This window comes from Ictidomys tridecemlineatus, chromosome 3 (genome assembly GCF_052094955.1).
Source record: "Ictidomys tridecemlineatus isolate mIctTri1 chromosome 3, mIctTri1.hap1, whole genome shotgun sequence".
In the NCBI taxonomy this organism is placed as follows: Eukaryota; Metazoa; Chordata; class Mammalia; order Rodentia; family Sciuridae; genus Ictidomys; species Ictidomys tridecemlineatus.
This window is the reverse complement of record NC_135479.1, coordinates 132,850,581-132,863,693: the sequence shown is the minus strand read 5'-3', so window position 1 is coordinate 132,863,693 and position 13,113 is coordinate 132,850,581. Positions and strand designations below refer to the sequence as shown.

At 39.7% G+C, this 13,113-nt stretch overlaps 1 protein-coding gene across 26 annotated transcripts in view; it reads right to left on the bottom strand.

Annotated features, from left to right (window-relative positions):
* Nucleotides 1-13,113, bottom strand: part of LOC144376351 (uncharacterized) — a 222,917-nt gene that overhangs the window by 115,349 nt on the left and 94,455 nt on the right. For 5 of the 26 annotated variants that reach the window (XR_013436723.1, XR_013436708.1, XR_013436728.1 and 2 more), the window contains one exon: nt 5,308-5,463. The exons of 17 other annotated variants lie outside the window; for them this stretch is intronic. Coding sequence is in view for 2 of the 9 variants with exons in the window: in XM_078043835.1 (XP_077899961.1) it covers nt 10,159-10,274; nt 11,755-11,833 (195 nt within the window). In the remaining 7 variants the exon portion in view is untranslated. Of the gene's footprint in view, nt 1-5,307; nt 5,464-7,247; nt 10,275-11,754; nt 11,834-13,113 lie in introns of those variants that run through there. 4 more of the 26 variants (XR_013436717.1, XR_013436735.1, XM_078043835.1 and 1 more) reach the window with 1 other exon arrangement.

Here is a 13,113-nt window from a genome sequence, read left to right as displayed (position 1 = left end):
AAAAGTCAAGTGATTAACAACACTGACCTCACTGGGCTGATAAAATCTTCAGGTAAAAAAAATGGATGTGAAAGGACTTTGTAAACTGTTGCATGAGATGTTTTTGCTGGTCATCAGAGGCAGGGGAAGGAGGCTTAGGTTAGATGAAAATTCACTTTGCCAACCTCAAAATTTTACTAAGTGTTGGCCCAGCTCAAAAGCCTGATGCAACTGAACATTCTCTTAATATAGGGAATGACGAATCTGTATTGGTTGCCAGAGTTGTCACATTCTTCCAAGAGTGCAGACTTTTATGGGCCCCTGGAAGCTCTGCCGGGGTCTATTTCTGAGGACGGGAACATTGTGCCTCATTGGCAAGGCTTATTAAACCAAGGCCACTTGTGGTCATTGAAGAATCTGGGTCTGCCTTTGCAATGATGGGGATGTGGTATCCGAGCCAGTGCTCCTATCTTTGCACTTTGGATACACAGCTCCTGCTAAACTTGGTGCCTGTTGTTTCCTTGTTTGATAGGGGTCTTTGTCCAGGAGAGTAGGGGAGTAAAGAGGGGGAGAAGAGGATGGAACAGGTTCAAATCAAAGACAAGTAGCAGAGGTGGGAATGAATAGAGTAATGTGTTCTCTTGGAATTTAGACAAGGACAAGGCTAATGAGACTTTGTTTTCAATTACTTAAAAAGTCGTTTGTCATTGAAAAGATGATGTAATGGCTTGAAGACAGAAAACAAGCCAGAATCCTACACCATGGCCTACTATTTGTATTTTTGCATATTCTTATCTATTTCTTGTCTTTTCATCATCATGCATAATGCATATTTCATTTTATGGATGAATTTTTTTCCACTTACCATTACATAATGAGCATTTTCTTTTTAAAGTTTGCATTGACTAGATAGTATGATTTTGACAATGTTTTATAATTAATAAAACCATTCGTCTATTTTGAGACTTTTGAGTTTCCATTTTTTTGGTTCACTTGCTTTTGTGCTGTTCTACAACATCATGAGCATCTTTATGCATTTTGCCTTTTACTATTGTTGTATTATAACTTTTGAATGAATTCTAGAATTCCTTTGAATGACTGGAGAAATATGCCCAGGCATCTTTATGACTTTTGTATACTTTTTTTTTTTAAGTGTTAATTCAAAATGCTGCTAGCCAACCACAAGTCTTCCAAACATTTACTGTCTGCTCCAAAGTTTTCTTTCTACATTAATATGTTTCAAGTTTGCTTTCATTGATAACTTCTCTGTTTAATAGCAAAGTTCAATATTTTACATGTATTTTTGTTTTTCCTAAATTGTGTTACTAAAATTAAAAAATCACCTGCCATAAATTTTTAGAAGTTTTTGAAAACTCCCAAGAAAATGTCCCCCAAAATATTTCCTAAGAAACTCAAATTTCCCAATTAATCATACATAAATGCTTTGTGGCCAGAGCAAAGAGAAGTGCTGGGTTGTCTTTCATTTTGTAGGTGACTTTCCTATGTAATTCAAGTTCTTGCCAGGAGTGTTTCAAGGGATATTGAAAACAACACTTGGACACTATCTTCCCAAATTTAACATTGTAGAAGAGCTGTTATCATATGACTGATCAGGATTCAAAAATTACTTAGGTTTGTACGGAAAGGACAGAACAAGAGCTGTGGGGATTCAGAGAATGGAGAGATCATTTCCAGCTTGACTGAAGGAATGTGGAGAGTCAGAGGAGGCTTATTGGAGGAAATTGTATCTGAGCTGAGTGAATAGGGTCTGAGGCAGGAACTATTTTGGGGCAGTGAGGGAAGTGCGGTGTCAGAAACTTTTACCCATTTTATGTGAGCCCTTGAGGTTTTAATTAAGTCTTCTAAGTTATATCTACTCTTCTCCAGCAGGGAAAATGCAATCAGGCAGTGATGACCAGTCCACGGGCACCGTTCATATGGAAGAGGCAAGTATACATATCAGTGTGACTTTAAAAACAAACTTGAAGTGGCCAGTTTCAGTTGCCTCCATAATGTTATAATAATGTGCATTTTGAAAGATCTGAAATTTGCAGGGAAGCTCAGTGCTTCCCAAATTCTTCCATGACACGATGCCCAAATAAAATCATAGCATTTCTTTGTTCTTCTGGGATAAACAACAAGGCTTACAACTTACTACTGAGAGCAAATGACCTAGAACCCCAGCTGCTCCAGATCTTGCTACAGGTCTAAAAAGATAAGTGTCAATTTCTGAACCCCCTTAGAACTCACTAAGCAAACATCTCAGGAGAAGTTCTAAAGGCAAATAAAGATGATTAATGAAATCAGTTAACAGATCTATACCACATGATAAATATTCAACAAATTGGGTACTGAGATTGGTAGAAGAAAACAAAAAGAAAAAGAAAAACTATTATGGTCCCTGATTGGTCTTATCTTCACCAGACTGTCTACCATGGTATAGAGAAATTTCCAGTATAACTTACTTAGGATAACTTACTTTTTTATTCCCCCATAGGATAACTTACTAAAAACTGTCTGAGTAGCCAGATATGCCTCTTATTTAATAGCAAGATTTTATTAGCATTCTTCTCTTTCTCCCAACAGAAGTTGTCTCAACAATAGATTGGACACAGATTAGAATAATAGAATCTCATGGTTTGAAGGTATCTTTGAGACTTTTTAGATACCCTTCTTCCCAATGAAACCATCCCTGTTACAGTTTCTCTGATAAGACACTGACATCTACTAACAGCCCAAGTTTGAAAATCTCTCAGAGACAGAAAAGTGACCTATGGAACAAGTTATGGGATGAAATGAAGGGAATAATATTTTCCATTTATCTGGTGGTTTAATTTCAAAACAAGGGATCAAATAATGCTCAGATTCCAAGTAGGTAGAAAGGCAGTCAATAGATTTCTTAGGACTCCCATTCAACAAATAGAGCAATTCTGTCTATATATTTGTTTGTTTGTTTAACTCTTATTTCAAAAATTGTCTCAATTAGACAGGGCAAAATGGTTATCCAGGAATTCAAGAGTATAGGGATTGAAAGGCTAGAAAACAATTGAAAAGAAGGTCCTTGCATAATAGAAAAAAATTGATTTACATGAAAAATTTTTAAAAAGTTGCACAATTGGGTGCAACGCTTTTGTGGAAAAATTCCTGAAAATTTTTGGTGCACCACTATACTTTTTATTATTAAAAAAAAAATTTTAACAGCTGCGCTTTTCTTCTAAATTAAGGAAATAAAGCAATATCATGAGCTAATGCCACATCAAAGTAGCATGTTTCAACACTTCAGTGTCATGTGTTGCCAGCATGGAGTTTTCTAGGAGCCCTGGCTTACCACTCTGTTCTCGGAGGCAGATGTTGTAGTGGTCACTCCAGGGCAGAAGTCAGAATTTCTTGGTTCTCCTTCAAGATTGTGGTGAGGCCCTGGATACACTTTTTCCCCACCTCAGTTTCTCTGGTGAGGTCTTTTGCCATGTAAGGGGGTTGTGGTCAAATGGAAATATTTGAAGGGTTGCCATGTGGAAGTGGGATTTAGGCCTATTTTGCATGGTCCCAGAGGATAGACCAGGACCAAGGAGGTGGTCACTGCTGCAAAGAGGTGGATTTGGACTTTGCATAATGACGAACTCTAAGGAAAATAACTCTTCTAAACAACTTAATCTTACTTCTTCCAGGACAAAACATTCATGTGCACTATTAAATTATTGCAATAGCTCATGAGGTATGTATTATTAATTTTTAAAGAATAAGAAAATGAGAATCAGATAGGGCAAGTAAGTTGTCTAAGGTTACATTGCTCAGTGGGCCCAAACCAATACTTGGATCAAGTTGAGACTTAAACCTGTTCAGTTGTATGGAATTGGCTTATAGAATTAACGACGAAGTAATATTCCTTTGGTTAAGATAGATTAGGGGGGAAAAAAGCCCTCAAAATAAAACATTATTTTGCAATCAATAAGTTACCATAGCATTTATGAATGATTAAAATGGGCCTAAAACCTAAGGGCAAAATATTAGGATTGGAGGAGGGAATACCAGTCTAGACAATACAGAGGCGACTATGACCTGTGAGAAAACTAATTCTGTGGAGAGAACTCAGCGATTTTGAAGGAAACAGGTCCCAAAATAGCTGGTGAACTGAACACCAACAGCATTGAGGAGTGTTTTTGTTTGTTTGCTGAGGTGCTAGGGATCCTATTCAGAGCCTTGTGCACACTAGGCAAGTGGTTTACCACTAAACTTTACCTCCAGCCCTGGAGCTTATTTTAATTAAGGAAGTTGTCACCTCTCCTTTGAAAAACTTTCTAATAATCAGAACTTACCCCAGACAGAACTGGTTGCCTTGGGAGCCAGGGGGACCTTTGCTCATGTCAAAATGGAAGAAAACTAAGATGGAAAGACCCTAAAGTCTCATCCAGCTCAGAGAATGTCTTATGTGCAGGGTGTCTGACCTAAAATACCAACAAAAGAAAGTGAAGGGAAACGTGTTTAGAGGAATTAGAAAAAGGAGATCAGGATGTCTAACATGTTCAGGTTTCTACACATTTCTGCATGTGCAGACAAAACCTAAGGCCTGTTCAAAGGATCTCGTGTTAAAACTAGTGCTATTAACCACATAGAGAAAGAATTCCAGGAAGTCCAAGGAAAGTGGGTCTTCTTCCACAACCAGCAGTAAGAAGAGAGATCTTCCTTTCATGACATTGTGGAAGAATTGATATTGTGAGTTAAAACCACTGTACTATGAGGACCAGAGAAAGGAAGTAATTTTTCTGGGATCTCCCAGCAAAACAAGGACAGACTCTACACAGGAACCCAAGTTTCCCAATTCCTAGTTTTATCAAGGTTCTTTCTGCTGAGAATACTACCTGTTGGTCTCCATTTTGGTGAGGATATTATTTTGCCCTGGGCTGTGGAATCCATGAAGTCTAGCTAGATTCATCTCTCACATCTCTTACTCTTTTTTTTAATAAATATTAATTTTTAAAACTTTGTTCTAATTAGTTATATATGACAGAATGCATTTTGACATATTTTATACAAACGGTGCATAACTTCTCATTCCTCTGGCTGTACATGGTGCAGAATCACACCAGTAGTATAATTATATATGGGTAATAATGTCTGTCTCATTCTACTGTCCTTCCCATCCCCACCGACCCACCCCTCCCCTCACTCCCCTCTGCACAATCCAAAGTTCCTTCATTCTTCCCTACTGCCCACCCGCCCCCTACTATGGACCAGCATCGGCTTATCAGAGGAAACATTTGGCCTTTGGTTTGGGGAGATTGGCTTATTTCACTTAGCATGATATTTTCTCTAGTTCCATCCATTTACCTGCAAACGCCATAATTTCATTCTTCTTTAAAGCTGAGTAATACTCCATTGTGTATATGTAGCACATTTTCTTTATCCATTCATCTGTTGAAGGGCATCTAGGTTGGTTCCATAGTTCAGCTATTGTGAATTGAGGTGCTATAAACCTTGATGTGGCTGTAACATTGTAAAAGGATTTTTAAGTCCTTTGGGTTTCACATCTCTTACTCTTTTTAAGTGCCCACATCTCCACTGATAGATCCTCCCTCAATTCTGGGGACCCCAATGTATTTTCTTAAACTGATTGCCACTATTTCCATTTATCAAGTTAAGATACTCAGTTTGCCTAGAAATAGAAAGTGATTCAGAGATCATTTCATTTAAGCAAGATATTTTGCAGATGAAAAAATAGGAAACTCAAGGAGATGTAAGTTGGTTTCCCAGTCACTGATAAAAATTTGTAAGACATGCCTATCATGTACCATGTCCCATATTTAGAGGTGCCAGTGGCTGTAACAGCCTATGAAAACTGGGACTCTCCTTCTAAAGAACTAACAAGCATCTAACTGGAAGGTCAAGAGGTTGAGCCTAAGAAGGGGGAGTTGACATTCCTTGCTTCTGGTGTTATAAAACTGATTCACAGGCAGACTTTGGATGAGACAGGTCTCTTTTCTGGACATCAGTTTCTTCAATTTCATTATGAGAGGGAGGGCGAATGTTGTCCATATTTCTTCTCTGTGGGCTGGTGAGGAAATGGCATGTCAGGAACTTTGGAGAGGGATCCCTGGAGAAGTCAGAGGCATTGTAATGTGTTGGGTATTGTCCTACCATGGTCCTACCAAGTATTCTGCTCCTGCACTCACCTTGTTGATTCTGAGGGGAAGTTCTAGGGAGAAAACATAAGCAGTGGAGTGAGGTGGGGTAGAGGTGAGAGACACTAGATAGTTCTGTTCTTTATAGGCTTGATACATAGTCATCAAAACAGATTTAGCCCTGGCTCATGCCATATCAAAGGGACCTTCTCTGAGTGATTCACTTCCTCTGGGAAACTCCCTTTGCCTGGACTTGCTCCTGGAGGGCAGGGACCTTGACTTTGCTCCTCTTTGTATAGGGCCAGCTCACTAAAGGCACTTACCAAAGAACATGGTGGGTGGTAGGATAGCAGTACACCAAAGGGTACATGCTCCATTTTCTGTATGAAAGAGTGTGCTCCTCCATGCCTTTTTGAACTATTGGGAGTCTTCTTCTGCATGGTAGCACATGATAGCTTTCATGTCAATAAGTTGTCTCTACCGCTATGAGGCAGTCTGAAGGACGTTGAATTGGGAGTCAGGGAGGCCAAGGTGGGATACTGTGTGACCCTGGGAGACCTTAGGTGAGCTGCAGGCATCTGTAGGTGGCACTTTAGAGCTTAAAAATCCTTCCCATAGATGATTTTATGTGTGTTTTATGCAGCAATATTTCACCGTTTCTTCTCTTTTTTTTTTTTTCTAGAAGGAAAGTAGAGACTTGGGGAGTTTAAGAGACTTCAGGGTCCCAGAAATACATGGCAGTCCTGGACCTTGAGATAAGGTCTTGTCAACATCAGAGCCTTTTCCCAAGAATTCTCACTTGACAGCCTAGCCCCCCCCAACCCACGCCCACCCCCCCACCCCACCCCCACCCCATCCCTACCTCACTCCCTCCCTGCCAACAAATGAAGACATTGCACAACCTGTGATTCACTGCTATTCACTATTCATTTTCTCTCTAATACTGTGTGTCTTTAGCTTCTGAGTCTTAGAGACAGAGGGACATATTAAGGAAAAACACCACCACTCCCATCCTCTCTGGAGGGAGGTGTCAGAGTGAGATTGGCTTTAGAGCCAGATCAAGGCTACATGAAATCTCATCTCATTTATTAGCGGTGAGACTTTGGACAAATCACTAAGCCTCTGGGAGCCTCTGCTTGCCTCCCTAAGTTTTCAAGTGGGAGCATTTACGCTAATTTTGCAGATATGAAGATTGAGGGAAATTACTTCAAAAAGGCAAGTCGTGGTGCTCAGTAAATGTCAGTTCTCTTTCCTTTCCTTACTTTTGTCTGGTAGATATGCAAATCCAGCCTGTGGTCAACAAAGAAGATTACTTAATTTTAAGTGTCCCTGACAGTATAAGCTGCAGCTAGTGGAAGGGGACCTAACAACATCACTCTTTCCCAGGCCACTGGAGTGTGCCTCGGGGCACAGGAAGACCAATGTCTGCTATTTGGTTGGAGGCGAGAATGAAGAAGCACAGCCAGAAATTTCCCTCCCAGTGAAAAAATAATGGGGGGGGGGGACTTTTGTCTTCCTTAGATCATGTAAATCACTTATTGTTCCCTAATGTTTATTGTACATTTCAACAGTACCTGGCACATAGGAAATGCTCAATAAATATTTGTGGAACAAATGCATTAATTTTGAAATGAAGAAAAATGTTTTAAAGGGTTTGCCAACCAGGTAAAATTGATGTTCCAGGAAGATGCATCAAACTTAACTGTGGCTTCCAGTGTCATTCGACAGAGCCACCCCACCCCCACGCTGAGGACCATGATCCCCACAGAGTTTCCTCCTTCTGTTCTACAGATGAGAAATCTAAACTCAACATACGTAGAGTATTAAATACTGCATTGGCCTGAAACCCAGGTCCCCAGAGTCCCCCCAGGCTGTATCACTGAACCACAGTGCCTTGTCCCCAGGCGTTAAGACCCGCAAGCCTTTAGCTTCTCTGTAACATGTATCTTTTGTTGTTGTGGCTGTTGCTCCTCTGTACACAATGCTGGAAGGTAAGAACCCGAGAGCCTTCTGTGCTCTATTGGAGCTGTATTTCACAATTTTGACAAATACTCTTTTGCCCTTGTTTGTTTTCAGAATCCTCAATATTAACTGAACAGCCTGCTTCGTGAAGGGCTTTATGATTGTTCTGACAATTTCTTCCATTTTGGTCTCACAGGTATTTAAGTAAGAACATCTTTATGCTTGGGAGAAAAACTTCCAAGTCTGACTTTATGTCTACAGAAGTCTCCAGTAAAGAAAACGCCTCAACCCAATGTGTTACCCAGAATGGCTTGTACTCTGTGCCTCTCTGTGACACACTAGGCTTTCGTGCTTGGGCACAATCTTCCCTGAGCCCAATCTGGGAAGCACAAACAGGGATACCCAGTTTTGCTAACCTTGCTGCCACCTGTCCCAAGATATTCCCTTCCCAACATACCAAACATTTCCTTTTCTTCTTTCTTTCCTCACCCACTCCTCCCTCCCTGAGATCTCTTCCTCCACCAGATGGTTCCCTGGCTGTCAGAACTTATCTCCTGTCAATTGCTTCTCCTCAAGCCTAGAGACACCCCAATGCAGTGTCCTTGACAAAACAAGGTGTTGTGCTGACACAACAGCCCAAGGTGTCAAAATAATTAGATAATTGAGTCAGAGGAAGGTCAGAGTTTCTTCTATCTAGAAAGACACACACACACACACAGAAAAATGACACACGGCAATCAGTTTATATCTCCTTTGTTTTTCCCCTTCTCTTTGGCTCTGCTCCAAAAGCCCAGTACCTATGATCAATCAATCCTTTCAAAGCATTGGACTGAAAAGCCACCTGACTTAGAAGGCGTGGCATGTTTGAACGCCAGGGAATAGAACATTTTCAAGGTTTCAACACACCCCTTGTTTTTGTCTTCCCTGTTTGTTTTCACCCTAGCCCCACCCTAAGCTCCTGTTGGTGCAATGGCCCCAGATAGTGGCTCAATGCCATGGATAGGATATTGCTCAAAGGGGGCTGTGGGCGCTAAGAGCAAAGTCCTCTCCCAGGAAACCAAGCTCTCAAGGTCATCTTCCCTGGCTCTTTGTTCACGCTTTCAACACTCAACACTTTAAAGGGCTGCTGTATTTTAGAGGTTGTGTTGGGATCAATTGTCCACAGGAGCTCACTGTCTGTTGAGAATGTGGACTCCAAAGTCCTGAGGCTGTAACCGAGGTCTGAAGGAAGTTCTGGAGGCCTCTGGGGAGGGTGTGGCTGACTCCCTCTGGAGTCTAGGAACAAATGACTGGATGACATTTGAATTACAGGCAGGAAGAAAGTGGGAATTCTAGGTAGAGGAAGAAGATACTTAATGGCAGGAGAGATTCAAAAACAGATTGTTTTCTGAGAATGTAGAATTTATTGAGTCTGAACTTGGGGCTATGCTGGGGTTGGTGGCTGATTGGGAGGTTGGGCAAAATTGAGTGTGTCCTTAACAAGATCCCAGGAATGTGGCCTTCCCTGACAGCATCAGGGTGCCAGTGGAGATTTGGGGATAGTTGAGTGACCAGATCTCTGTGGAGGGGGTCACACTTGTGGGTCTCCTCACATCAACTTTTAGTCTACTTCATTTCAGCCATACAATAATACAGCTTTCAGCACCAGCTCCTTGACCCAAAGAGCACTCCTCCATTGACCCGCTCTGGGATCTGGAGGCCCTCTCACCCACATTCATATGAGAGCAGCCATCTATAGGGAGTGAGATGTTCTAAGTGGCTGCCCAAAGAGCTTTGCCTTCAGAGAGACTAGGTTTTGAAACTTGTCTCTGCCTTTTATCAGCTGTTATCTTGAGGAACTTAACTCCTCCAAGGCTCAGTTTGCACTTTGTAAAATGGATCAGGGATAAGCATGCCTTCTAATTGGATTTTCTTGGGTGAGGTAAATCAAGTCACACAGAGGACCTATCTGTAGCTTATGGAATCGCTTCGTTAATTGTGTGTGTTCAAGGCCTGCCCAACTGGCTTTTCCTAGAACTATTACTTAACTCACTCATGTGACTACTAAGAGTGTGGCTCAGGATGCAGGCAAGAGGGCCCTTGCCCTGGGCCACTTGATTTACCTCTGAAGATAGTTACCACTGAGAATCACAAACATGAAAACACATAAACCTGAAGAGAAGATGCGGGCACTTCTGTCTTTCAGGCTGGTACTCAAAGCTGGGAAGGCCAGATCTGTAAGCCAAAACATCTGGTTTTTGTAACAAACACCATTCAGGCCCCCCAGATCTTCAGACTGTTTATCCTATGTCCTAGTAACAATGTTTGGATGCTGGGAATGGTTGGGAGCTGTGCTGCTTGTGGATTTGAAGATGGACAAGGCTTTGCAGAACCAGTAGGGTTTGAAGAGTTAAAGCACTTAGCAATTAATGAACTGGTTAAATCCTTCCTATCTGATAGTAAAACTGTAACAGATTTTCAATAACTAAGTAGTCCTGAGTGCCCTTTTCTTACTTCTCTTTATGTTCTAAGTCATGACTCTGGAGGTAGTCATGAATTAGCATGAATTTCCAACTGTTCCACAAAGAATCAGAGGGAAATTTTTCAAAATTAAACAATTCCTATTACCTTTAAATTGGTATATTTGTGGGTTGAGATATAGTATGTATGACAAGTATGATATAGATTCATAATATTTTCAACCGTGACCAAATTAAAAACTGGCAGTAAATGCTTTGATTTTTTTTTTAAAGAAATGATTAACTGAATTTAATTAAATTTTAAAAACTTAAATTGAAAAAACTGACTTTACTCAAATAATTTCATTGAAAATGTTGGTATCTATTATCATACTTTACAGTTTTCTTTGATAATAATATTTGATATTTAAAATATTTTTGAAAAAACATTTTTGAAAATGTATATAGAAAGTAATGTTAACTTGCAATTTTTTACATTGACTTTCATTTACATCTTTCATGAACATACACTAAAATATTAAACATATTGAGTGCAATGACAATTTGTCTTATCCTTTAGATCAGCTAAATCTGATAGAACTTTCTGTTGTTCTAGAAATATTATTACATTTGTGCTGTCAAAACCATAACCACAGGGAGATTCAAGATGGTAGATTAGAGGAAGACTGTGTCCCTAGTTGCTCCAAGGCTCAGGATTTAAGCACTTGGGAGTACTGCTTCTCAGCAAGTTGAGATGTTTAGGAAATGATTAAGTGCACATTGTTTGGTCAGAGCATACTAGAGACTACAGGAGAGGAATTATTCCTACAGAATTTGGCGATGTCCTTATTTTAATATATCCAATGGAAAAAAAAATCACATGTTCAGTGTCCAGATGATGAGAAAAATAGAAGTCCCCTTCTTTGGTCCACTTCATGATGGTGCTATTATGAATTGGAAGGTTCTACCCATAGTGGTTGGAGTAAGAGTTAGAAATGCAATCCATGCTCTGAAATCTCTGATTCCATTGTGTTGAAACTTCCATGAGGAGAGATCACAATATCTCCAAACAATTACCCAGCACCATTCAGAAGCAACCATATTTGAAGATTTTACAGCACAAATTTTTTTCCAGTTCCCTACCTTCATTTTACACCTGATGCTGAACATTAAATATCAGATCTATTTATCCAAAGGTTTCTAATCAGATTCTACCCAATGAAGCTCCCACAGCCATGCAGGTAGAGGGAGCTGACCTGCCTCCAGTGTCTCCTGGACGAGCAAAATCCGCATGTCCACGAAGCTGCCTTGTTCCTCTGGCTCTGCCAATAAATCCTAATAAATCCAAGAAACCAAACAGTGATCAACAGTAACCATCTTAACATAAACATAGTGTTAATCCTTCTAGGCCTTCATGTCGGCCATAACATACATGTTTCTTCCTGTACATATGTTTGAGAAAATACTGGACTTAGACAATATGTTACTTAATCTTTTTAGTTTTAGATTTGGACTATTCATTCAATTTGTTTTTTTCTCCACACTCCAAGCTGCTATACTTTGAAGCGGTGGAGTTTTATATTTGACACTCTTTACTTTCCTAGATAATTATGACTAAGGAGTTTTACCTTTAGTTTCATGATTAATGTTGAGCCAAAATATAATTGGACAGATAGTCTCACTATATTTATTGGCTTCACTGCAGCTTTATGGCTCAATAAATGTTTAATTTTTAAAAAAATGTAAAATTAATTTAACCATTTTTAAAGTTAGAGCAAAAGATTACGAATCTGTTAATACACACATGCACATAGAGTATTATTACAAACCCCAAATACTTGAGCTATCATTTAGCATCTCAAATTCTAAGTGAAGTAATTTTAGCACTAGCTTTTTCTTCCCAATAAAATGTCTTTTTTCTTCACTGTGCAGGTGGTGTCATGACATGTCCAATAACTAGAAAAGTCTTTGTTGAATTTTGATTTCTGTTTAGCTTCCAAATAATTCTCTAATGTTTTGCTTTTTAAGTGGTATCACTGTTAAACTGATGCTTCTGTTTTGAGATTATGGCCTCTTATTAGCTGAAAGATCCTGGCATGTCTGTACTCTTTCTTAAGTAACTAAAAAGTGGTGATTGGAGGAAAACACTTTTCTCACCTAACTATATTGTTTAGATCATGTGTATTATTAAAAAAGAAGAGTCTAAGTTAAGTCTAATATTGCTAATACTGAACTTGCAGGTGCAAGTAGGTAGATATTCTATCCTCCAGAAATATTCTGTAGTAGATAAGCAGCTCGTATTTGGTTTTGAATAGGCATCTCTTTTTTTGGGGGGTAGTATCAGGGATTGAATCACTGAGCCACATCCCCAGTCCTTTTATTTTTCATTTTGAGACGGGGTCGCACTAGGTTGTTTATAACCTTGCTAAGTTGCTAGGCTGGCTTTGAACTCGTGATGCTCCTGCCTCAGCTTTCCAAGCTGAAAGGATTATAGGTGTGTACCACACTACGTAGCCCATGAATCAGCACCTCTTAAGAAAACATAGCATAATCTCAGTACCAATTACATTTGTTGAATAGATGAATACAACATACTGGCAAACCACGGAATATAA